This window comes from Muntiacus reevesi, chromosome 2 (genome assembly GCF_963930625.1).
Source record: "Muntiacus reevesi chromosome 2, mMunRee1.1, whole genome shotgun sequence".
Taxonomy (NCBI): domain Eukaryota; kingdom Metazoa; phylum Chordata; class Mammalia; order Artiodactyla; family Cervidae; genus Muntiacus; species Muntiacus reevesi.
Genome location: NC_089250.1, coordinates 153313419 through 153336424, shown reverse-complemented (window position 1 = coordinate 153336424; position 23006 = coordinate 153313419). Strand labels below are relative to the sequence as shown.

The following is a 23006-nucleotide window of genomic DNA, read 5'->3' as shown; positions in this document are numbered from 1 at the left end:
AGAAGCCTTACAAGGTCAAGACATTGTGTACTGGAGAAATGGTAGTAAAGAGCACAGAAATACTCGATGCTCATCATGAAGCTTACAGTAATGCAAAAAAGACAAGACATTAAACACATCATTACAAAAATGATTAGTATTATAAAAAGGAAATAACAGGTGGGAGACGTTTAAAACAGGAGAATCTAACTAGAGATCAAAGGCTTCCCCAAGGATGTGATATTGGGGCCTGACCAGCAATTAGGAGGTTAGCCAGATGAAGAGAGCATGGGGTTGTAACCAAGGAGATGACACTAGAAAGTTTTAGTTTCCTAAAAAATAACCTTGAGATAAGTGAGACATTATAACATTTATATGGGAATTGCTAAAATGTGAAACATTTTAAAAGGAATTTCTCAGATTCCTATAATGAAAATAACAGGAAGGACTGTTGTGCTTAGTTGCCCAGTCGTGTCCGACTCTTTGTGACCCCATCGACGATAGTCCGCCATTCTCTTCTGTCCATGGGGATTCTCTAGGTAAGAATTCTGGAGTGGGGTTGCCATGCCCTCCTCCAGAGGATCTTTCCAACCGAGAGATCAAATACAGGCCTCCCATATTGCAGGCAGATTCTTTACTGTCTGAGCCCCCAGGGGGCCCAACAATACTGGAGTGTGTAGCCTATCCCTTTCTCCAGGGGATCTTCCCGACCCAGGAATAGAACCGGGGTCTCCTGCATTGCAGGCAGATTCTTTACCAGCTGCTATCTGGGAAGCCCCAACAGGGGGGATTAAAAAAAGGTAAATATGAGAATGTTTTAAAATGGGAAACTATGGCACTCTGGGAGGGCTGAAGTTCCTTCATTTCATCCTCAAGTAAGTATTAAATTACACTGCATTAAAAATTACTTTTTAATAGTCAAGTTATATCTTAAAAAACTTTCAAAGGCATACAAAGACTTCTAGCAGGCTACCGGTATATAACTACTGATCATATAGTTTGACTTTTAAGCAAAGAGTGGCACTCTGAAGTATGGAAAGAGGCTACTTTCAATGTTCTCAGAAGAGTACATTTTAAATATCTGCAAAATAACTCACCATGAGTTCTAAGGAAGGAAATTCATAAATGTTACTCTTAACATGACACATAAAGGCTGAGAAAAATATATTTAAGTATGATATGAGAAAAATATATTCAAATATGATTTTGAAACATTTTATCATTATCCAAGTTCCATGCTTCAGAATTATTTCACGTCAGGCTGATATGTTCTTCTATTTAACTATGAAAATAAACTTAGTTAAAAATTTTAAATAATAATTTGGAGCAGACTCCTAACATCAGTGCAGATCCATAGTTCAAGCCCCAGATTAAATGAGGCACAAAAGGCATACAATCTCCAAAAATAATAACTTTAATGAAAGCCTACTGTATGACTTAAAATATTAACATTAGGTCATAGACGTACTCCAAATTATCATCCCCTGCAATTCTCCAAATGAACCTTAACATCTCTAACTTCTATGCTTTTTCTACCCTCCATCCAACTTATTCCTCAAGAGTTAGCTCAGGCTATATCCTTCAGTAAGCACGGCTGATTATACATGCAGTCTGAATTAATTCATCTGAGTTCTTCAGTGTATGCTGCCACCAAAGCACTTGTCACACTGCAAAACAATTAACTACTGTTTGTCCCCTTCATGCAACAAACCATGAACTTACTGCACGTAGGAAACAGTTTATTTATCTCTGTAACTTCACAGACTGGGACACACACAGCACTCAGTAGAAGGTCTATGACATTAGTGAGTACGAAACGAGTTGGTAAGAAACACTTACATAACAAAATTTAAAGGTTAACTTAAAAACTATCTGCAAAATTGTGAAAGTCCTGAAGGCAGTGTTGTACAACACAAAACTGGAAACAGAGAAAGCCCAAATTTAACTGATGAAATTAGCTCCATGAAACATTGTAAATAAACAATATTTAAATAAAAATTAAAAAAAAAAAAAAAGAAATTAGCTCCAAATTCTAGGCATTACCCATGTCAGAACACGTCATTTCTACTTTACCTACAAGGCATTAGAAAAACTAAAAGAAAAAAGATTTATCTGTCAATGGTGAAATAACTAAACTTGCAGGATTTAAAAACTGTTTGAGGGCAGATAAGATGCTTAAATTGTGTGTTCATAGTGCTATGAACATTAGAAGATAGACATTCCAAAATACTTCATAGTAGTCTTTCAGGTTCATTTCACATAGGGACAAATCATACCCTCTTTCAAGGTCACCTGTAATGTTTTAGCTTCAAGCAGTATGTTCACTATTTCCAGTAAAAGAAACTTTAACCTTTTCTAGCATGAACTACTTTCTGTGACCAGTTATGATCTTTACAAAAGTTGGAATGAGATACATAGTGTGAAATAATCTAATTAGTTCTTTAAATCTTGATAATGGGAACATCATATTTTCTCAAAAAGCACATATGTTACCAACATCTCAAAAGGTGAAGAGCCCTCTGCAATTAGAATATGCTTTTCATACATTAGAACTTTGATTTGCTGAGTTAAAGATGATGTGCTAAAGAACTGGGAACCAGAAGAAAATGCCAAAGACAGAAGAAACATTATGTTAAAATAATGCAACTACATATTTTAGAACATAAATTAGTTTCTTAGACTTACTCATGTTCTTTTCTACCTGTGCTGGTTGACATTACATTTCAGAGCACTCCAATACGTGAAGCACACTATAGGTCAACTTGTGACAGAAATTTTTCATATTTTAAAAGTCAGAGTAGATAGTTAGTAAAACACAAAATTTAACTTCTGTGTTAAAAATTTCCAGAAAGATATATAGTACACAACTTTGATACAACATAAAATTCAGAAGACAGGAATAGCAAACCTGACCTATATATACTCTTTAGTCGGTAAAAGATTTAGCCTTAAATTATAATATGCCTAATGCTTAATGTGAAATACGTAATGCAGGAAATATAAGTCAAATAATAAGCAAAAATAGCAACAAATTTATTTGCAGTACTCCTTTTTCAAGTATCACATAGAAGTACTTTATCATTCTGCTGCTAAATTACAGCCCATTTCTAATTCATCTATAACATAGTATTTACTAATTCCCCATGGGTCTTATTAGGAAATGTCAAAGTTTTATATCTAAGTTTCCTCTAACTGATATCTTATAATCCAGTTCAAGAACACCTCCACTAAGCCCTAGTTATAGACCTCAGAACTCACTGAAGGACTTGGGAGTCAGCTGTTTTTCTGTTGTTGTTTTTTTATTGTTTTGAGAGTGTTTTGGTCTTGTGAATTTTTTAAATTACCATAAGCATATATTCTAAGATTTTTCATTCATGAAAAATACACGAATGATATAGTGAACTGAATCCTATGAAGACACAGTCTTTCATTTAATCTTCAACCTCTAAAGAAATTCATCCTTATATCTGTATGCCCAGGTTAGTGTATATTTTTCAGCTAAAAAAAAAAACCACAACAGATTCTGGTATCCTTTTCTCATATGATATTTAAACTCTAAAAACTATTTAAACTGTTTAAAGAATACAAGTCTTACAGAAATACTAAATTACACAACAAATATTGATAATCCAGCATATTTTTAAAACAAATATGACTGCAATTTAACTGCCTGGATAACAAGGAATTTCGATTTTCATGCTTGCCCTCAAAATCCATAACAGGTAAAGCAAGGCAAAAAAAATATACCAGCAGTTAATCAGAAGCCATCTTTGGGAGCATTCCACCTAGAATTTCAGTTTATTATCTCTCTTGAATATGAGAGAAGCCCTCTCCCAAGTCACTGGAGAAACAAAAAAAATTCAAAAAGTATAATTCCAGCAAGCATAACAAAAGAATTTATGATTTTAGTGTTCCTTTTGAAAAGTGAAATGTTTCAAATTTCTGACTGGTTTCTAGTTCACAAGTTGCTGTGTCTTACTTGTTACTGTTATCAAAACAGTTCTGATCAACTTTCTGAATATGGTAGCTTAAAAACTTGAAAAAAAAAAAAAAAAAACTCAGCTGCAAGTTATTAATGTATTTCTTAACATCACTCTTTAATCCATTACCATTCATAATAAAAGAGAAAATCTTAAAAGAGCTGAAAAATTGTATTAACAATCAGAAATCAGAAAACAAATGCCAACCTGTGATCAACGCGTTTTTCAAAAACTGAACAAACGCTGGGAAAAAGTAGTAACCCTAGAGATAGGCCATGTCCGTTATTTCCAAACTGGCATTTCAAGAATACAGTTTTATGTGTCAGCTTTATGTTATATTTAAACCCTTAGACAAAGTCTTTATTTTTCTGTGGTCTATTTTAAATGCATATGCATAATTAAATAAAACTTTTACAATGTACCTGAGGTCCAAATTAGTATTTAAAAGATTTATCATATTCAGTCTAAGATCCTTATGTAGGTAGGGAACGGTCATTTACATAATTATTCCTAATAATTCTTGTCACTGTCACACAGAAAACATAAACACTTAACAAATTCAAACTATGAACTGTAAGCTTGCTGAATGTCACAAATTGTACACAATAGCTAAATCTCCTCAAATACATAGTAACAAACAGTTACAAGGGCTACAGCATGTAAAGGTGAGGGTAGAGATTAGTAACTAATAAACTGAGGTCATAAAGACAATCTTTCAGGACTGATGCTGTAAAAAATACTCGGTGACACAAGTGTACTCTAAGATTCTGAAAAACTTAAAAAATAGTTTTAGATACAACTATCCATTACTCTTGCGTACTGAGTAACAAGAAAGTGCTGACATGTATGAAGAAGTGTACAATACTGCACAGGTGTAAGCTTAGATATAGACTGGTGGTACTTATCATGAGGGAGGCAAATACTATACAGTCCACATCTGCAACCCAATTTTGCTTCAGCATCCCTAGAGACTTAGAAAACATTTTTTGGGTAGATTGCAAAACATTGCTTCCTCTTTTATTCTCATCACCCCCATTATGATACAAAGCAACAGACAAGAAAAATCAAATCACCAACTGAAAGTGCTGAAAGCTGAAACACACACAAAAGCATCTTCTTTCCAACTATTAAAACGGTATTCATTCCACCTGTTTGTAGATTCACACTAACACGGTTACACAAACCCTCTGCTGATTTTTGAGGGAAAAAAAAAGAAGGCAATTAATAGCTTGGAGTCATTCTTCTTCTACCTAGGAAAGGAGGGGAGGGAGGTGGTACAAAACAATGGATACTGAGGGGCTGGGGGAAAATCGTTTTGTCCCGAAGCCTCTAGCACTTGGGGGGTAGAGGGGGGGACGCGGGGAGAAGAGTACTTTTCCTCTACCCCTAAAAGCCTCCGCGGAAAAAGGGTGCCATTAGGCATGTCCAACAGTGCACTACTTGGATGCCTACAAGTCGCTTCACCAAGCAACACACCCAAAGCCGACTCACCACTCTTCACGGAACCGAGAGCAGCCGGTGAGCGCGGTGGGCTTTGGGGAAGGGGCGAGGAAAGACTCCACCCCGTATCACTACCGCTGCGCCAAGGCCCCCGCCAACGACTCGCACGCCCACGGGGCGCCCCGCAGCCTGGGCCCGGTGACCCCAGGAGCCTAGTGGAGCCAGACTATCCTCCGGGCGCCCCCGGCCCCGGCTCTTGCGCCGGTTAGTCCTCGCCCGGGCGCTGTCCCGGCCGGCCAGCCGCCCGCCGCCACTGCAGGCCCGGCCCTCGGACACTGTCAGCCGGCCGGCTCGCTCTCGGTGCTCGGCTGCGGGCCCCGCAGGAGAGTCAGCTCCCAGGGCCCGGGCCTCCCGGCGACAGCACCCAGGAAAACGGCGGCGGCGGCGGCGCCTCCTAGGGCCCCGGCCCCGCCGGCTCGCGCCTGTCAGGACGCGCGGGGCCTCCCCCTACCGACCGACCGCCCGACGGACAGGAAGGAAGGCAAGAAGAACCAGCCAACAGGCACCCTCCCGCCTCGGCGGCCCCTGGTTACCGTCAGGAGCCCGGACTTCGCCATCCTCCTCGCTCGCCCTCCTTCCTCCTCCTCTTTGGAAGCGACGCTGCCCAACCGCCGCCCCCCGCCCGCCCCTCCCCCACTCGCCCCGCCCCACCCCGCCCGCCCCTCCACACACTCTCGCTCCTACCGCCCCGCCCCACCTCTCGAGTGCAGGCCCGTCAGTCGCCAGGGAAGAGAAACAGGCGGGGCCAGAGCAGCCAACGCTGCCCAATCAGAGAGACGCACTGTCGCCAGCGACGCTACCCAATCAGAGTGACATATTGGCGCCAGCTTCCCTCTCTGCGCCCTTTTCCTTTCCTCTGCTCCTGGACGCCCTCTCTCCCGCCCACTGGGCGCCGCTGGCTAGCTGGGCCACAGAGAGAGCCTCCAGCAGGGTAGAGTGACAACTCTCAAGCGGAAGTTAACTGTCGACGCTTGGGCAGCCATAACTGATAATGGCAACGGGAGTTTCCTGGCCTCCCGTCTCCTGTGTGACGTAGTTTTCCCTTCGCCCAAACCCACAGTTGCCCTGGGCAACAATTGAGCCTTCAGGGAAGAGAAGCATCTGTAAGTAGGCCCAAAAAAGGACCAAAGGTGACCAGACATCCCATGTAAAACTAGTTAATTCCTCTTCCGGACTACCTTCCCGGTTGCGGGATTAGAGAGAGTAGGTTTCCCGGCCCTTATTTTGCTGGGACGTCTGGTCACTTACCTAGGTGGACAGGAGTTTAGGGCTCCGAAAATCCCTGTCTTGCCCGGAAGTTGCATTTGACACTTCTGAATGGGGTCATGGCAGAAAGATAGGAATAGCTTGCGTCCCCCTTGCCCCAGGGAGTACCCATGCTGACAGGAGTCGAGAAGTGAGGTGAGTGTCCCTCGGTTCCGAACCGTGGGTCAGATCCGAGCGGGCCCCAGGGCCCTCGGAGACCGAGAGTCCCGGAGGAGAGCAAGACTCAGAGTCGCTTCCGCTGGAAGAAGGTTTTCTTTCCGGGCAGACCAGGCGACGGCCCGCCCTCCCTCCGCCCCTTTGAGGCTCCCTCTGGGGCGAGGCTGCTCAACCGGCTCCGCTCGCCTAGCTGCAGCTAATCCAGACGGGAGGGGCCTGGGTGCGGGCCGCCGGGCGGAGCCCCTAACCCTGACAAAGTGGAGCTCCTGACCACGCCCCCGCAAATTCTGTTAAGTACTTTCACCCCCTGACCTTTGAGGATGGAGAATTCTGGAGCTTGAGGAAATCGTTTTACGTTCCCAGCTACAAAGGAAAAAGATAGTTACCCACCACCGCGGCAACACCTCTAAGTCTTATTTCCCCACTTCCTGTCTTCATATTTTGAATTTTCTCCCTTTGTTTCTCTGGTGAGAGTTTGTAAGCACTGACTGCCATTCTGAAAGAGGGTATACTGTCCTAATCCTGCAAGTCTACGGTATATTAAACAATTTAATGTTTGTGAATATTCGTATCGTGTTAGTTTTACATGACTCTTTACCAGAAGTGTCTCACATTTATCTCATGTAGTTCCTTCTGTAGGTTTGAGTCAACACCTGTCAGTCATCTTCGTAATACCGGGTTGGATACCTAAAGCTGCGGGGGAAAAGGATCAGGAGAACTTTCAGGTAAACTGAAAATTGTTTATATTCGCTAGTCAACAAGGGTGCACACCTACCTTCTTTGCTGAATTTCTTTTTATATTCTTAGTACTCATTCTCCAGCCAAAATCGACTATTCTTGTTTCTAACAAGATTAATCACTGAAGCACCAACCTTTTGTGATTCTGTATCCATGTGATACAGAATCTGGAAATGTGTGTCCAGATTTTCCCCAGCAGGAAGTAATTTCCTCTGAGCTTACCTAGCATTTTTCTGAACCTCTTTTATGACAACCATTGTTTTATATAACAGCTGCTTGTTTTCTTAGCTTCTCTGCCTTGCGTGCATGCTAAGTTGTTTCAGTTGTGTCCAACTCTTTGTAACTGTATGGACTATAGCTGACCAGGCTCTTCTGTCCAGGCAAAAATACTGGAGTGGGTTGCCATTGCCGTCCTCCAGGGGATCTTCCCAACCTAGGGATCACACTCATATCTGCATTGGCAGGCGGGTTCTTGACCACCAGTGCCACCTGGAAAGCCCAATTTACTCCCAAATAGAATGGTTTGTATAAGATTTATCAGCCTATTCTTTTACCCTGCACATGATATTATTTTGATAAATACTGAAAGATTGAATATCGGGTGTTTCCTGGATGCCCAGTATGCTTGCCAGCAACTTCGGTTTTAGGAAATTTCAGTTTATCAGAATTTCAGGATAGTTCCTGCTACTCAACATGATTTCTTCCCCCAATATTTTATCAAAGAAATACTCATACATTAAAAGTTTAAAGAATGCCACAAACATTCATATACCTATCACCTAGATCCAACAGTTGTTAACACTGTGCCATATTTATTTCATTTCTTCTCGCACACTTTTTGTCATTGAGACATTTGGAAATCGGTTGCAGATGCCTGTTGTTAAGCAGACATCTCTAAAATTCCCAACATGTATTTCCTAAGAACTCTAAAGTTCTCCTTGAAAACATAATATCATTATCACATTTAAGGAAGTTAATAATTGTGTAGTCAAGAATCCAGTCTGTATGTACATATGTTTTCCCATTTGACCCAAAAATGTCTTCTATACCTTCTCCTTGTCGCAAAAAAGCAAAACTCAAGATCCAGTCATGGTTTATGTACTGTATTTCGGTATTATAACTATTTAACCTTAATCTAGAACAGTCCCCCCATTTTTTCTTGCCATGTGACATTGTCATTTTGAAAAGTTCAGGCCAAGGGTCTTTTTGACTGTCCCCTTTTTCTTATTTCCTGTACATCAGAAGTTGGTCTGGAGGTATGTTTACATTCAATTTAACATTTTTTGCAAGACTACTTCAAAGTAAGAAAACTAAAAGTTTTCATCCTTTTCCAATCATGATAAATCTTCCCAAATGCAGCTACTCTTACCCATACCATGAACTGCTCGTTAAATCCATCACAGTTCTCAGCATACCACTTTCTATCATGTCCTACATAGAAGAGTTTAGCATTTAATCCTCCTGTCTATGTAGACTATTAGTACCGTGCACTGGCAACATAGACTGTCTCAGTTCAGTTCAGTCGCTCAGTTGTGTACAACTCTGCAACCCTGTGGACTGCAGCACACCAGGCTTCCCTGTCCATCACCAACTCCTGGAGCTTGCTTAAACTCATGTCCATCGAGTCAGTGATGCCATCCAATGTAGAGTGTCTTAGTACCCTGCACTGGCAACATAGACTACCTTTTAATAAATTGTTGCTGCTACTTTGCCTTCACTTGGAGCTGATGCAATGTCATCTAGAGCAGAGTGTACTGATGTCAGCATAGTTTCATGAGTTTCATCTCCTGGCACCCCAAGGACTGTTGATGAAAGGTGTTTGGGCCGTGCAATTCAAATACAGATGAATCTTGATGTTATCAAAGCAGATACTGAGGCAAGTACTGGCCATGTGGCTGCATTCCAATTTCGGCAGTGTTATTTTTCTCCCTGAAGTTCTCCTGCAAGTCTTAATTGGTCCTGGTGTTTCTGTGATGGCTTGTTGGTAGCATTCATCAGAGCCTATTAAAAATTGCAAAATCAAGATTATACTTAGCACTTAGTACACGAAGAACATTCTATGTTCAGTGGATATACAGATGTTTGTAGAATTTACTTCATGATCACAAGAGGAACTCCCAAGATGGCCAAGCTTATGTACTCCTCCTATCCTAGACTTATAGTTGATCATGAAAGATAAACAGAAGGAAGAAAATTCACTGAGAGGGCAGAAACTCTTAGATTGATACAGAATATTTTTAGTCTTTGCATTGGAAGTTAAGTAATGCACTCCATCAATCACTTTTTTTGTATAGGAGAAAATTTGCTCATGTGGGACTATGAAACAGTTTTAAGTTTATTCTAGATTCAAGTAAAGCTAAATAATATACCAATTAAGACCACAGATTTTAGAATCAGACTTGGGTTTCAGGAACAGGGATATTCATTAGCTGATGACTTTGAACAGTTTACTCATTCTGTTTATCATCTATTATATAGAAGTGTAAAACCTCAGGATTGTTGAACAGAATGAGTCAAACACACATAAAATGCATTAGCGTTTTGTGTAGCACATGGTATATAGTCAGTGTATGGTTGTTATTATTGATAACTTCTAAAGCAGTCCACTCTGAGTATATTGTTGGCATTAAATATTTATTTATTGAATGAATGTATCTAAGACAATGGTTCTCCAACTTTAATGTGGGCAACTTAAAAATTAGAGATTCTAATTCAGTGAATCTGGTGAAGGCTCCAGAAAAATCTGTATTGTTAATAATCATCCAGGGGATTTTGATAAGGTGATACAAGGGTCAGGCTTTCAGAAACACTGAGTAAAGTATCAAACAATTCTTTATTTCCCTTTCTTTGCATACTATTGAAGTAGCTACATATCTCTGATGCTGAGAATATAAAAGATACTTTTTTTTTAAAAAGGCTTAACCCTTTTTAAAGAGTTAATAGCTAATGTTTTTAGGACCACTTTTAGTACTGGATTTTGAAAAAGCAAAAATTATTAGTAAAAGACATTTTGCATGAGAAGGACATGTCATTTTCTACTAACTTAACAGTAGTGTCTGCTACTGGAGAGTAACAGAACCAATGGCATCATCCGAGTTCACTCATGAAGAGTAGTTCCTGTTCTTAGGCCTAGGCACGTTCCAGAAGCTAGACTCTGCACGTATTATTCACATGAGTCTGGGTTAATTAGCCAAACTGAACATGTTGCAACATTTTTCTACTAGCAGATGCCAGATAGCAAAACAGTAGAATCTGCTGTAATTTCCAACTCCATGACATATAATGTTATTTGGCATCTCCACTTGAACATTATCAATCCAAATTAAGCACTCTGCTAGCACGTGGTCAGTCACTTGAGTGAGAGAGAGCATTACTACTTTGTATCTGCTGAAAAGCACCTTATTTGGGGGCTCCCTCTCACCTTTTTCTCATGCTGGTTTACATTCAGAAACCTAATATGTGTTTGAAAATTTATCTGTCAGTCAACCACACAAGTCTTGCATCAGACAAAAGACAAATTTTTTCATTTTTGTTTCTACCGTTCCTCCCACCCCCATCAACAGCCTGCAGTAAGCATTCAGACATTGAGCTCTTCCTGTGTGCTAGGGCTGGTTAATGGCTTTATATGAATTGTCATTTAATAAAGCATCTAAAGTCAGTACTATTATAAACTTTATTTTAGAGATAAAACCGAAGTTTAGAAAATTAAATAATTTGTTTAAATGACTAATTTGACTCCAGACCCTTCTCTCAACTGCTACACTGTCCTCATCTCTTTTTACCACCACCCTACCACTATTTACCATCTTTCCATATCCTTGCTAGGTCATTATATCCACTCACATAGCTTATACTACTGTGCAGCCACCTGTCTAGGCCTCCAGTCCTTTTTACCTTCCACACTCATTGGGTCAGAACTTAATTCGTGGTCTTCCCTCCTAGCTTGTCCTTCATCTGTCCTCAACTTGAATTCATACCTGCACCATCTACTCAGTCATGTTAGCTTAAAATCTCAGTCATCCTTGATCATTTTCTTATCACCCAAAGTGGTATTGGGGAATGGTGGAGACTTATATCTCAACTTCTTATATCTTTGAATACCTCAAGTATCTTCTCTTACTGTTCAGTATTGTTGATTTTGTTTATATCCTCATCGTCCTACCTAAGCAATTAATAGCTTCCTTACTCATCGCCTTGCCTCTAGTGTCTCTTCTGTTTTTCCTTTTTGTCTAGAATATGTGTCTCAAAAAAAAAAAAAAAATCATATGTCATATTTCTACTCAAAGCTATCTAGTTAGCTCCCTCCTGTCTATAAAGTTCAGACTCCAAGGCGTGCCATTCAAGGCTGAACATGAACTGGCCTCCACCTGGTTGATCCTACCATGATATGTGCACTGTATGTACATTTTAATCTAGCCATTCCTCCAAGTTTTTTTTCGAATACTTCTTTCTTTGAGCACATTGTTCACTTTATCTGGAATACCCTCCCTTTGCTACACAGCCACTTCTTTGGATAGTAAATTCATCCTGGAACTAGTTCCAATGTCATGTGTAATAATTATTCCTCAGAGATCACCACTTTGACCTGTCCAGAGCCAAGTTATTCATGGTTTTGGTTTCTTAAGGCACAATAGATATGCTTTTATTAAAGTATGTTGCATTGAATTGCAATTGTTTATTTACAGGTCTCTTCCCCCATCTTACCTCCCCCAGATTCCTCAAGGAGAACAGGTTCTTATCTACTATATCTCTCATGTTTAACTGTGATTGGTACATTATAGACAATTAATATGTTGTTGAAAGAAAAAAATCTGGATAGGCTAAGTACATAGTGTCTCAAACTTCTCTTCTTAATTTTACATTTATTTTCCACTCTGAAGGAATAATTTCCTTGTCACCAAATAGAGCATACTTTCCTACTCCAATCTTCTTTAAAATTTATTTTATTGAAGTATAGTTGATTTACAGTGTGAATTTCTGCTGTACAGCAAAGTGACTCACTTATATATGTATATACCTTCTTTTTCATATTCTTTTCCATTTTGGTTTATCACGGGACACTGAATATAGTTCCCTGTGCTACACAGTAGGGCCTTGTTGTTTATTCATTCTTTATGTAATAGTTTGCATCTGGTAACCCCAAACTCCCAGTCTGTCCTTCACCCATCCCACTTCCCCCTTGGCAAGCACAAGTATGTTCTCTGTGTGTGTATCTGTTCGTTTCATAAATAAGTTCATTTGTGTCGTATTTTAAATTCCACATATAAGTGATATCATATGGTACTTGTCTTTCTCTTTCTGACTTCACTTAGTATAATCATTTCTAGTTGTGTTCATGTTGCTGCAGATGACATTATTTCATTCTTTTCTATGACTGAGTAGTAGTCTATTGTATATACATACCACAACTTCTTTCTCCATTCATCTGTTGATGGCCATTTAGATTGTTTCCATGTCTTGGCTATTGTGAATAGTGCTGCCCTGGACATAGGGGTGAATATGCTGAAAATTTTGTCCTTTGCAACTTATCATAAGTTTAAACTTATGATAACAGTTTATATGTCTATCTGGAAATGTGTAAAAGAGTACCTAGTTTTTCAAAATCTGTTTGGGGGTTATGCAAGGGTAAAATTTGAGGACCACTAATATACATTCGTAAGTTTCAGAAGGACACTCTAGTGCTCTTCTTGTCCAGTCCTCCTCCCATAATTTCGTTTGGTTGTCATAGTAAATCTAAGTTGACCCTCAGACTAAATCACCCTAAAGATTTTTAACTTGTCTAAGTTTTATGACTAATTTACGCTATCAATATGTGTATGATTGACTTAACTAATCCTGCCTAGACCTAAGTGCCTTTCAATTTTCACTCAACTTAGTAAAGCAACTTAGTTAAATTTTTCATGACAAAAATTTGGTTTCCCTCTGAGTTCTTCTGCATTAATTTTAGCCATCTAGCTCAAATGGCTACAAAAGGTTTGCTTCTTTTATCATGATTTGAAATGCATTATCCATCAAAATCACTATTTGTGGGGGAAATTACAAAGTAAAGAAACTGGGGGAGAAGGAAGCAACAGATTATTTTCTAATTACCCAGATCAAAAACTTCAAAAATTGATTGACACTATATTCTCTCAGCATTAAAAATTTGTGTTCTATTAGTGTAGGAATTTTAACTTTTGCAATTTAATGTTTTGTCTAAAAAAATATGCCTTGACAGTCTATATCATTTTAAAATTTGCCAGAGTACTCCATTGTATGGTTTTTCTATAATTTATTTTACCTATGACATATGCCTGAATGCAGTGTCCTAATGAACATTCTTACTCTTTTATACAAAGAAATAGAGGAAAACAATAGAATGGGAAAGTCTAGAGATCTCTTTAAGAAAATTAGAGATACCAAGGGAACATTTCATGTGAAGTTGGGCACAATAAAGGACAGAAATGGTATGGACCTAACAGAAGCAGAAGATATTAAGAAGAGGTGTCAAGAATACACAGAAGAACTATACAAAAAAGGTCTTCATGACCCAGATAATCATGATGGTGTGATCACTCACCTAGAGCCAGACATCCTGTAATTCAAAGTCAGGTGGGCCTTAGGAAGCATCACTAGAACAAAGCTAGTGTAGGTGATGGAATTCCAGCTGAGCTCTTTCAAGTCCTAAAAGATGATGCTGTGAAAGTGGTGCACTCAGTATGCCAGCAAATTTGGAAAGCTCAGCAGTGACCATAGGACTGGAAAGGTCAGCTTTCATTCCAATCCCAAAGAAAGGCAGTGCCAAAGAATGCTCAAACTACTGCACAATTGCACTCATCTCACACGCTAGCAAAGTAATGCTCAAAATTCTCCAAGTCAGGCATCAACAATACGTGAACCGTGAACTTCCAGATGTTCAAGCTAGATTTAGAAAAGGCAGAAGAACCAGAGATCAAATTGCCAAAATCCACTGGATCATTGAAAAACCTAGAGTTCCAGAAAAATATTTACTTCTGCTTTATTTGACTATTCTAAAGCCTTTGACTGTGTGGATCACAGCAAACTGTGATCAGAAAATTCTGAAAGAGATGGGCATACTAGACCACCTTATCTGCCTCCGGAGAAATGTGTACACAGGTCAAGAAACAACAGTTAGAACTGGACATGGAACAACAGACTGGTTCCAAATCGGGAAAGGAGTATGTCAAGGCTGTATGTTGTCACCCTGCTTCTTTAACTTATATGCAGAGTACATCATGAGAAATGCTGGGCTGGATGAAGCACAAGCTGGAATCAAGATTGCCGGGAGAAATATCAATAACCTCAGATATGCAGATAACAGGACACTTATGGCAGAAAGCAAAGAACTAAAGAGCCTCTTAATGAAAGTGAAAGGGGAGAGTGAAAGAGTTGGCTTAAAACTCAACATTCAGAAAACTAAGATCATGGCATCTGGTCCCATCAGTTCATGGCAAATAGATGGGGAAACAATGGAAACAGTGACAGACTTTATTTTGGGGGCTCCAAAATCACTGCAGATGGTGACTACCGCCATGAAATTAAAGGACGCTTGCTCCTTGGAAGAAAAGTTACGACCAACCTAGACAGCATATTAAAAAGCAGAGACATTACTTTGCCAATAAAGTCCGTCTAGTCAAAGCTATGGTTTGTCCAGTAGACATGTATGGACGTGAGAGTTGGACTATAAAGAAAGCAGTGCCGAAGAATTGATGCTTTTGAACTGTGGTGTTGGAGAAGACTCTTGAGAGTCCCTTGGATAGCAAGGAGATCCAACCAGTCAATCCTAAAGGAAATCAGTGCCGAATATTCATTGGAAGGACTGAGGCTGAAGCTGAAGCTCCAGTCCTTGGCCACCTGATGTGAAGAACTGACTCATTTGAAAAGACCCTGATGCTGGGAAGGATTGAAGGCGGGAGAAGAAGGGGACGACAGAATATGAGATGGTTGGATGGCATCACTGACTCAATGGACATCAGTTTGAGCAAGCTCTGGGAGTTGGTGATAGATAGGGAAGCCTGATGTGCTGTAGTCCACCGGGTCGCAAAGATTCAGACACGACTGAGCGGCTGAACTGAAGTTAACTCTTTTATCTTTACACACTCATGCTTTGTTTCTTTAGGGATCACTACTAGTAGTAGAATGTTTGGGTCAAAGAAAATATACATATTTAGTTTTCGTAGATATTACAAAATATTTAAACATACTACAAATTATCCCTCTAAAAATGCTGTACCGACAAACCTGCTCACCAATAGGGAGTGCCCATTTCCCTATATGTTCCCTAACTGTGGATACTTCAGGCATTTTGATTTTTTTGCAGTCTCGAAAAACATAACACACACACACCACAAAATGAGACCACAATAATTTTCACTTTATGAGGCCATAATGATTTTCCTATTTAAAGTATAACCACTACAACCCCCAGCACTCTTAAATCCCCTTAAAACTATGTTAGTTTCTGTAACACTGCCTTCTAACAGTATTGTTACTCGTTTTTCTCTCTATACACTAGACTGTAAGCTCCAAAAGAGCAAAGGTTTTTTTTCTCTTTTATTCACTAATGAATGGTTCCTGGCACATGGCGGACACTCACATATTTATTGAATTGAATGACGTGACACTTGTATAATATACATGAATTTCGTCCATAGCTGGTATGTTTCCTTCTTGGGCCTATATGTCCCTGGTATTACACACATCTTACCTTACCAGTTAGAAAGCACCCTTGGGGTAGCCACACTCCATAGGGTACATTACACCAGGCAAAACACCCATGTTTGGCTATTAGCAGGCCACCTGGAGAAGGATAAAAATGTTCTTTTCTACTCTGGGCTACCTGGGCAGTTGATTATCAAGACAGTGTAGGCTTGGCAGTGCCAGCCAACCAACCAACACCTTGCTTATTTTAGCCCTTCCCTTCCTGTTTCTCTCCTGCCAATGCCTGAGGGAACCTCGGAACAAGAATCAGCCCCAGCAAAGTAGACACTCCACCCAGGCAAGTGACGGCACTGATCTTCCCCACACCAGGTCCAACCCACTCCCTACTGGGCCTTTGGCTCCACACCCTCTCCAGTAACAATGACAGCTTAGTCAGAGAACTACGGTTTCATAGAGCACCAAGCTTCATTGTTTTCCTCAAGCTAGATTTTGGATGTGAGAGGTACAGAGAAGAGAAAGCAAAAGATAGTGATTAAATTATGAGTAACTAGAGTTGCTATTCTAAAACAGCTAAGATTTAAGTATTTGTTCATCCACCATTTTAGCATTTTGGTGATTTTAAAAACAGGTGATATAAAAACTCTAGATGCTATGTACTTCCTTCACATTTGTCAACATTTATAATGTCTGTCCTCCCTTTCGGTAGCATATCGTGTCACATTTGCACCAAATAAAGGCTTAAAGAATATTTTCATTGTGCTATCTTTGAGAGGTAAAGTGTTTCTTATATTCAGGCTAGTCAGAGAGCTGCAGTGTTATTACCCTTCAAGATAATCTGGATAAAGAAATGATCACTGGTTACCACTGGCAGGCCTAAGTAACAAGAAGGAAAGAATGTGTCAGAAGAAGCAGCCGTGCATTCTAAGTAAATTGCATTTATCTCAGATTCTAGGTAGTGTGATGCGTCGCTTTATTCCTGGTCCATTCCCTACTTCATCTTCCTTCCCAGACAGAGCAGAATAGGGGTAAGTTTTGATGACAGTTCTGGAAAGCAGATAGAGCTTCCTCAGGAACTTTAGATCTTTCAGAATAGGAATTTGAACAAGAGGAAAAGGCCTGGTGGATGGAGAGTAGGAAGCTTTTATAAGGAATGTCAAAATAGTGGTAATGGGAATAAGACCAGCAGCAGCTTCACTTGATTATAACTAATTTGCAGTGGGTGGTAAAGGCAGGCACCAAGCCAGCATCATCACATTATAGATAATAAATCTTTCTTCTGTGGTGGTGTTGTGAAAGATATACAGTAAGTTGCATCAGTGTGGCAGAATATCACAAAATGGGTGGGACTGTCTAGAGAAGTTTCTGTATTTGGAAGGGGATCATGCTAAAAATTACAGTCCAGAACACCTTGAATATACTAATACATAGCATGGCATAAACTGGGATGTAACACTGGAAACATGTCACTAGCCAGAGATGACATATACACTGGGATCTGCATAACAAAATACTCACGTGAGGGTATTCACTGGCACTTCAGCATATAGTATTAATATATGTGTATTAGAGGAAAATAGTAAACTGAAAGCACCCCTCACTTCTGGTATTCAGGAGCCAGTTTCACTTGTGTTGCTTCCTTACAAATTGCAGCTGTGTAGCCAGTAACTGATCCTTAAGTTGCTTTTTGTCATTAAAGCAAAGGAATTAAAGCAGAAATTGTTTGTTAGCTATTGAAAGAAGTACGAATGTTAGGCAGTATTTGCATAGTACTACCTCCTTTCCCTAACAGCCTGGCATAGGCCACCTCCCAAATGGTCTTGTCTTTTAACATCACCTACCCCTCAGGAGATGCTATCAGCTGCACATAAGTCCTTTTGTTTTCCCTTGGCTGCACAGATACCTACTAGATAATCAATTACCTTTGCCTGAAAAACTTAAGCCCTACCAATTTTCACTAAGAGGGGAAAAATTTAGAACATGCAGCCTTCTAGTTACCACCACTATTGATGAACGAAAGTTGACAAGGTCTGCATGCTTACATGAACTATCTCAACCTTGTTTCAATGGAAAGACTCACAGGTAATTAAAAGAAAAATTATGCAAGGATAGAATGGTTCATTTTCTATACACATTGTGATTTTACTTGTTAAACTACAGTGGAAATATCTCAAGTAATATGCTTTGGGAATTCATTCTTGAATAATATTTGTTTTCTCATTGAAGGACGAGACTGTATCCAACACTTCAGATATGGCAGAAATGAAGTCGATGTTCCGGGAAGTTCTTCCAAAACAAGGTATCTAAATCACAAATACTTTGGTCATAGAATATTATTGTTTGCTGCTTCAGTCGTTCAATTGTCTGACTCTCTTGCGACCCCATGGCCTGTAGCCTGCCAAGCTTCTCTGTCCATGGGATTTTCCAAGCAAGAATAGAGTGGGTTGCCATTTCCCAATATTATACACATAACAGTGTCATATAGCAGACTCAATAGCTAGACATCTTGTAGCTATTTTGTGTTATATATACCACAGATACTCTCCACTTTTGCTGTGCTTCTGTCATGAGTAGTTTGTAAAGAGTAATCCATTGCTTTTTTGCCCCCAGTAAAAGGATGTAAGATGATGGTTTGTTTCTTTAATATAGAAATCCTATTATTCTCAAGATTGGCAATAACAATAAGAAATTTAGTAAAAAAAAATAGCACCATAATTTACCACATAATACTAAGGTCTGAAAGTGAGAGAAAGAAACCTGTATCAAACAATGTAACAAAAGCTGAAGGTTTAAGGTAAACATTCAGTAATTTGAATATTCATGTTAATACCATACCTTACTAGGTACTTGATTTTCCGTTTCTTTAATTGAAGTATATAGTGGTTTACAACTATATAAGTGTATAGCAAGTTTTATATACAAGTTATACATACATACTTAATTGCCTTGTTTTTTTCAGATTCTTTTCTCTTATAGGTTATTACAAAATATTGAGTATAGTTCTGGGTGGTATTTAGTAGGTTCCTATAGGTCCTTTTTATCTCTCTGTTCTATATATAGTAGTGTGTATGTTGATCCCAAACTCCTAAGTTATCCCTTCTCCACCTTTCCCTTTTGGTAACTGTAAGTTTGTTTTCTGTCTTTTCGGTCTGTTTCTGTTCTATATTTAAATGTTCATTTTTAGATTCCACATATAAACGATATCTTTATCTGACTTTACTCTTCTTAGTATGAAAGTCTCTAGGTCCATCCATGTTGCTGCAAATGCATTATTTCAGTCTTCTTCATGTTAATATTTCCACACACACACACAATCTTCTTTATCCATTTGTAAGTGGACATTTAGGTTGCCTCCATGTGTTAGCTATTGTAAATACTGTTGCAGTGAACACTGGGGTGCCTTTCTTTTTTCAAATTGTGGTTTGCTTCAGACACATGCCCAGGAATGGGATTGCAGAACCACGTGGTAACTATTTTTAGTTCCTTAAGGAACCTCCATACTGTCCTCTGTAGTGGCTGCACAAATTGCATTCCCACCAACAGTGTAGGTGGGAAGGTATGTATAACTTGTATATAAAACATGCTATATACACTTGTATAGTTGCTTCTGTGGTGGCTCAGCTCGTAAAGAATCCACCTGCAATGTGGGAGACCTGGGTTCCATCCCTGGATTGGAAAGATCCCCTTGGAAAAGGGAAAGGCTACATACTCCGTCTTCTGGCCTGGAGAATTCCATGGATTGTAAACACTACTGAGCGACTTTCACTTTCAACAGTGTAGGAGAGTTCTCTTTTCTCCACACCCTCTCAAGCTTTTATTTGTAGATTTTTTGATGATGGCCATTCTGATTGGTGTGAGGTGATACCTCATTGTAGTTTTGATTTGCGTTTCTTGGATTAGCTTCTTTTCATGGGTCTTTTGGCCATCTGTCTTTTTTTAGAGAAATGTCTATTTAGATCTTCTGCCCATTTTTTGATTGGGTTTTTATATTGAGCTGTATTAGCTATTTGTATATTTTGAAAATTAATCACTTGTTAAAACGTCACATCATTTGTAAACATTTTTCCCATTCTGTAGGTTGTCTTTTTATGGTTTCCTTTGCTGTGCAAAAGCTTTTGAGGTTAACTAGGTCCCATTTGTGTATTTTTGTTACTTCCATTACTCTAGGAAATGTATTCCTCTGTTGTCTCATTTTCTCTTAATTTCTATTTTTATGTATATGGAAGATTACGTGTTCCTTGACCTTGGAGAAGTGACCCTCTGTTGGGGATGCTGTATGTCTCCCAGCCTTACACTCTCACCCAACGGTCCAGGGACCAACTAGTCCCAGGGAAGGTTCTGATCTGTTTGTGAATTCACTTCCCAGGCTGCTGAATGCTAGTTTTCTTGCTTCTGGATTCTACCCCCTGGTGGTTGAGCCTGGTCAGAGGCTTGTACAGGCTTGCAGGTGGAAGGGGCCTGTGCTTGCCCATTGTTGGGTAGAGCTCAGGCTTGGTTCTCTGATGGACAGTGGTCATGCCGTACTAAGGGGTGTGACTAGAGGTGGCTGTGGGCTCAGGGTCTTTCGAAGTCTGATGGCGGGGAGGGGGTGTTCCTGCTTTGTTGTTTGGCCTCAGGGGTTCCAGCACTGGAGCCTACGGGCTCTTGGGTGGCATCAGGTCTTGGTGCCAAATGGCAGCCTCTAGGAGAGCTCATGCCAATGACTGTTCTCTAGTGTCTCCACTACCAGTTTCCTTGTCCGCACAGTGAGCCACAGTCACCCCACGCCTCCCCAGCAGACCCTCTTAAGACCAGCAGGTCTGACCCAGGATCCTATGAAGTCACTGCACTTTTGACCAGGGTCCCAGTGCATGCAAGTCCGTGTGTGTGTCCTCCAGGAGTGGAGCTGCTGTTTGCCCCAGTCCTGTGGCACTCCCCGCTGGACTACAAGGCCAGGTGCTCTGGGGAGACTCTTCCTCCTGATGCCAGACCCCCAGGCTGGGGAGCCTGATGTGGGACTCAGTCCTATGGGAGAACTTCTGCAATATAATTATTCTCCAGTTTGTGGGTCACCCACCTGGGGGGTATGGGATTTGATTATATTGTGAGTGTGCCCTTCCTACCATCTCCTTGGGTTTCTTCATGCCTTTGGATGTATGAACAGAGTATCTTTTTTGGTAGGTTTGCATCTTTTTTATTGATGGTGGTTCAGCATTCAGTTGTGACTCTGGTGGGCTTCTACCCTGCCATCTTGTCCCCCTCTTAGAAGTATTTTTATGTATATTGTATTTCCATCAATTCTTTTGTTTTGAAATTCAACATCTGACACAAGAAGTTATGTCCCATGGCAACTTACAATTTTAGGTAGAAAATTCAAAACCTTTCTCATGAACTTTCTAGTATTAAATAATACTTTTATATTTTTATATTAAAGATGTGTTACAAGGATAACTATAAGAACAAGAGATTTTAAATGACAATGTATTAAATTTTTTAACTGCAAATCCAAACTACCAAACAGCTGTATTTATCTCACTCTAATTTTTATTTCTTTTTCTACTTAGGGCAGTTGTATGTAGAAGATATACCCACAATGGTGCTATGTAAACCCGTACTTTTACCATTAAGATTTATGACTGTGCCAAAACTGGAGAAAATACAGCAAGCAGCACAGGATACAACTCGCCAACAGGAAATGACAGAAAAGGAACAACAGAAAATAACTCACTGAACAATGGCAAGTAACTCACTGAATGATAACTAGCACTTCTACAGAAGACTCTACACCTATTAACAAGAGCTGAAAATAATCTGCATCTATATGCTGAAAACAGTATGTATTAATAAAACAGATAGTATCCCTATAAAAAAACTCATTACTAAAATTTGGATTGTGAATTTAAACACTGGTTTGTATTGAATATAAGCAATTTTAAAACTCTGAGACCAGATTTTGTTTTATTTTTTAACCCAAGTTTTTCAAACTACAGATTGCTGTTACCATTCCTATCAGTTTTCTAGATAACATTCTTAGTTAGGCACAGTAAGTAAATGCAACTTTTATAGTCATCCTGTACATGGTTTAAAAAACTGAACTAAGCTTTTTAATTATACTGACTTTAAAGACTTACCTTGCCACCTTTGTCTTCCAGGTATCAAAACATAATCAAAACCCTAAAAATGGAAATTAATAAGGACTTGAAAGAGCCCATGAAATAAAATGAATATAAATTTGGAAGTTTTATTTCTAAAAGACTGTAGCTAGACCTGTAATGGGTATGTTCCTAGGAATACCTTTGTAAGTTCTGAATATAATTCTTGGTTGGTTTGCTGCAGTTGGTAATAGACAATTTAAATTAGTATGGACCTTGAGACCTTGCTGAGTAATTAGGCTCTGCAAAAGAGGTTAGAAATGTGATCTTCCTTTAGATAACTGTTATCAGTAATTACTATTTTCTCATACACTGACTAAGTGTAAAACTTTGAGTCTTTGAAGAATAATTTTTATGACACAAGCATTACTTGGTAATAGAACTTAATGATGAAAGGTATATATGTTTAGAAATTTCATTAAGTTCTAGATAAGATCAAAAACAAGGAAGTGTGCAAGTATTTCCCAAGTATAATATTAAAATTATTTATTTACTACTGTACTCTTGTTTTAAAAGTTTGCCAAGAGCAAAGTTTAAATTAACTAGGTTCAAATATGCTCTTTTATATGATTTAAAATTTGCTGTGGGAAATAAGTTT

The 23006-nt window shown here is 39.4% G+C and overlaps 2 protein-coding genes across 14 annotated transcripts in view; one reads left to right on the top strand and one right to left on the bottom strand.

Annotated features, from left to right (window-relative positions):
* SHOC2 (SHOC2 leucine rich repeat scaffold protein) overlaps positions 1 to 6945 on the bottom strand; it is an 81188-nt gene extending 74243 nt beyond the window's left edge. The window contains exon 1 of one of the 3 annotated variants that reach the window (XM_065923307.1): positions 6708 to 6945. The gene's annotated coding sequence lies outside the window, so the exon portion shown is untranslated. Of the gene's footprint in view, positions 1 to 5450; positions 5580 to 5992; positions 6079 to 6707 lie in introns of those variants that run through there. The other 2 variants (XM_065923306.1, XM_065923308.1) reach the window with 2 other exon arrangements.
* The window catches only part of BBIP1 (BBSome interacting protein 1), a 31360-nt gene continuing 14742 nt past the window's right edge, over positions 6389 to 23006 (top strand). The window contains exons 1-5 of one of the 11 annotated variants that reach the window (XM_065923320.1): positions 6389 to 6562; positions 7509 to 7606; positions 17226 to 17305; positions 18504 to 18576; positions 21821 to 22202. In XM_065923320.1, coding sequence (XP_065779392.1) covers positions 18531 to 18576; positions 21821 to 21987 — 213 coding nt within the window. In that variant the 5' untranslated portion in view covers positions 6389 to 6562; positions 7509 to 7606; positions 17226 to 17305; positions 18504 to 18530 and the 3' untranslated portion in view covers positions 21988 to 22202. Of the gene's footprint in view, positions 6563 to 7033; positions 7417 to 7508; positions 7607 to 17225; positions 17306 to 18503; positions 18577 to 21820; positions 22203 to 22408; positions 22904 to 23006 lie in introns of those variants that run through there. The other 10 variants (XM_065923318.1, XM_065923317.1, XM_065923321.1 and 7 more) reach the window with 10 other exon arrangements.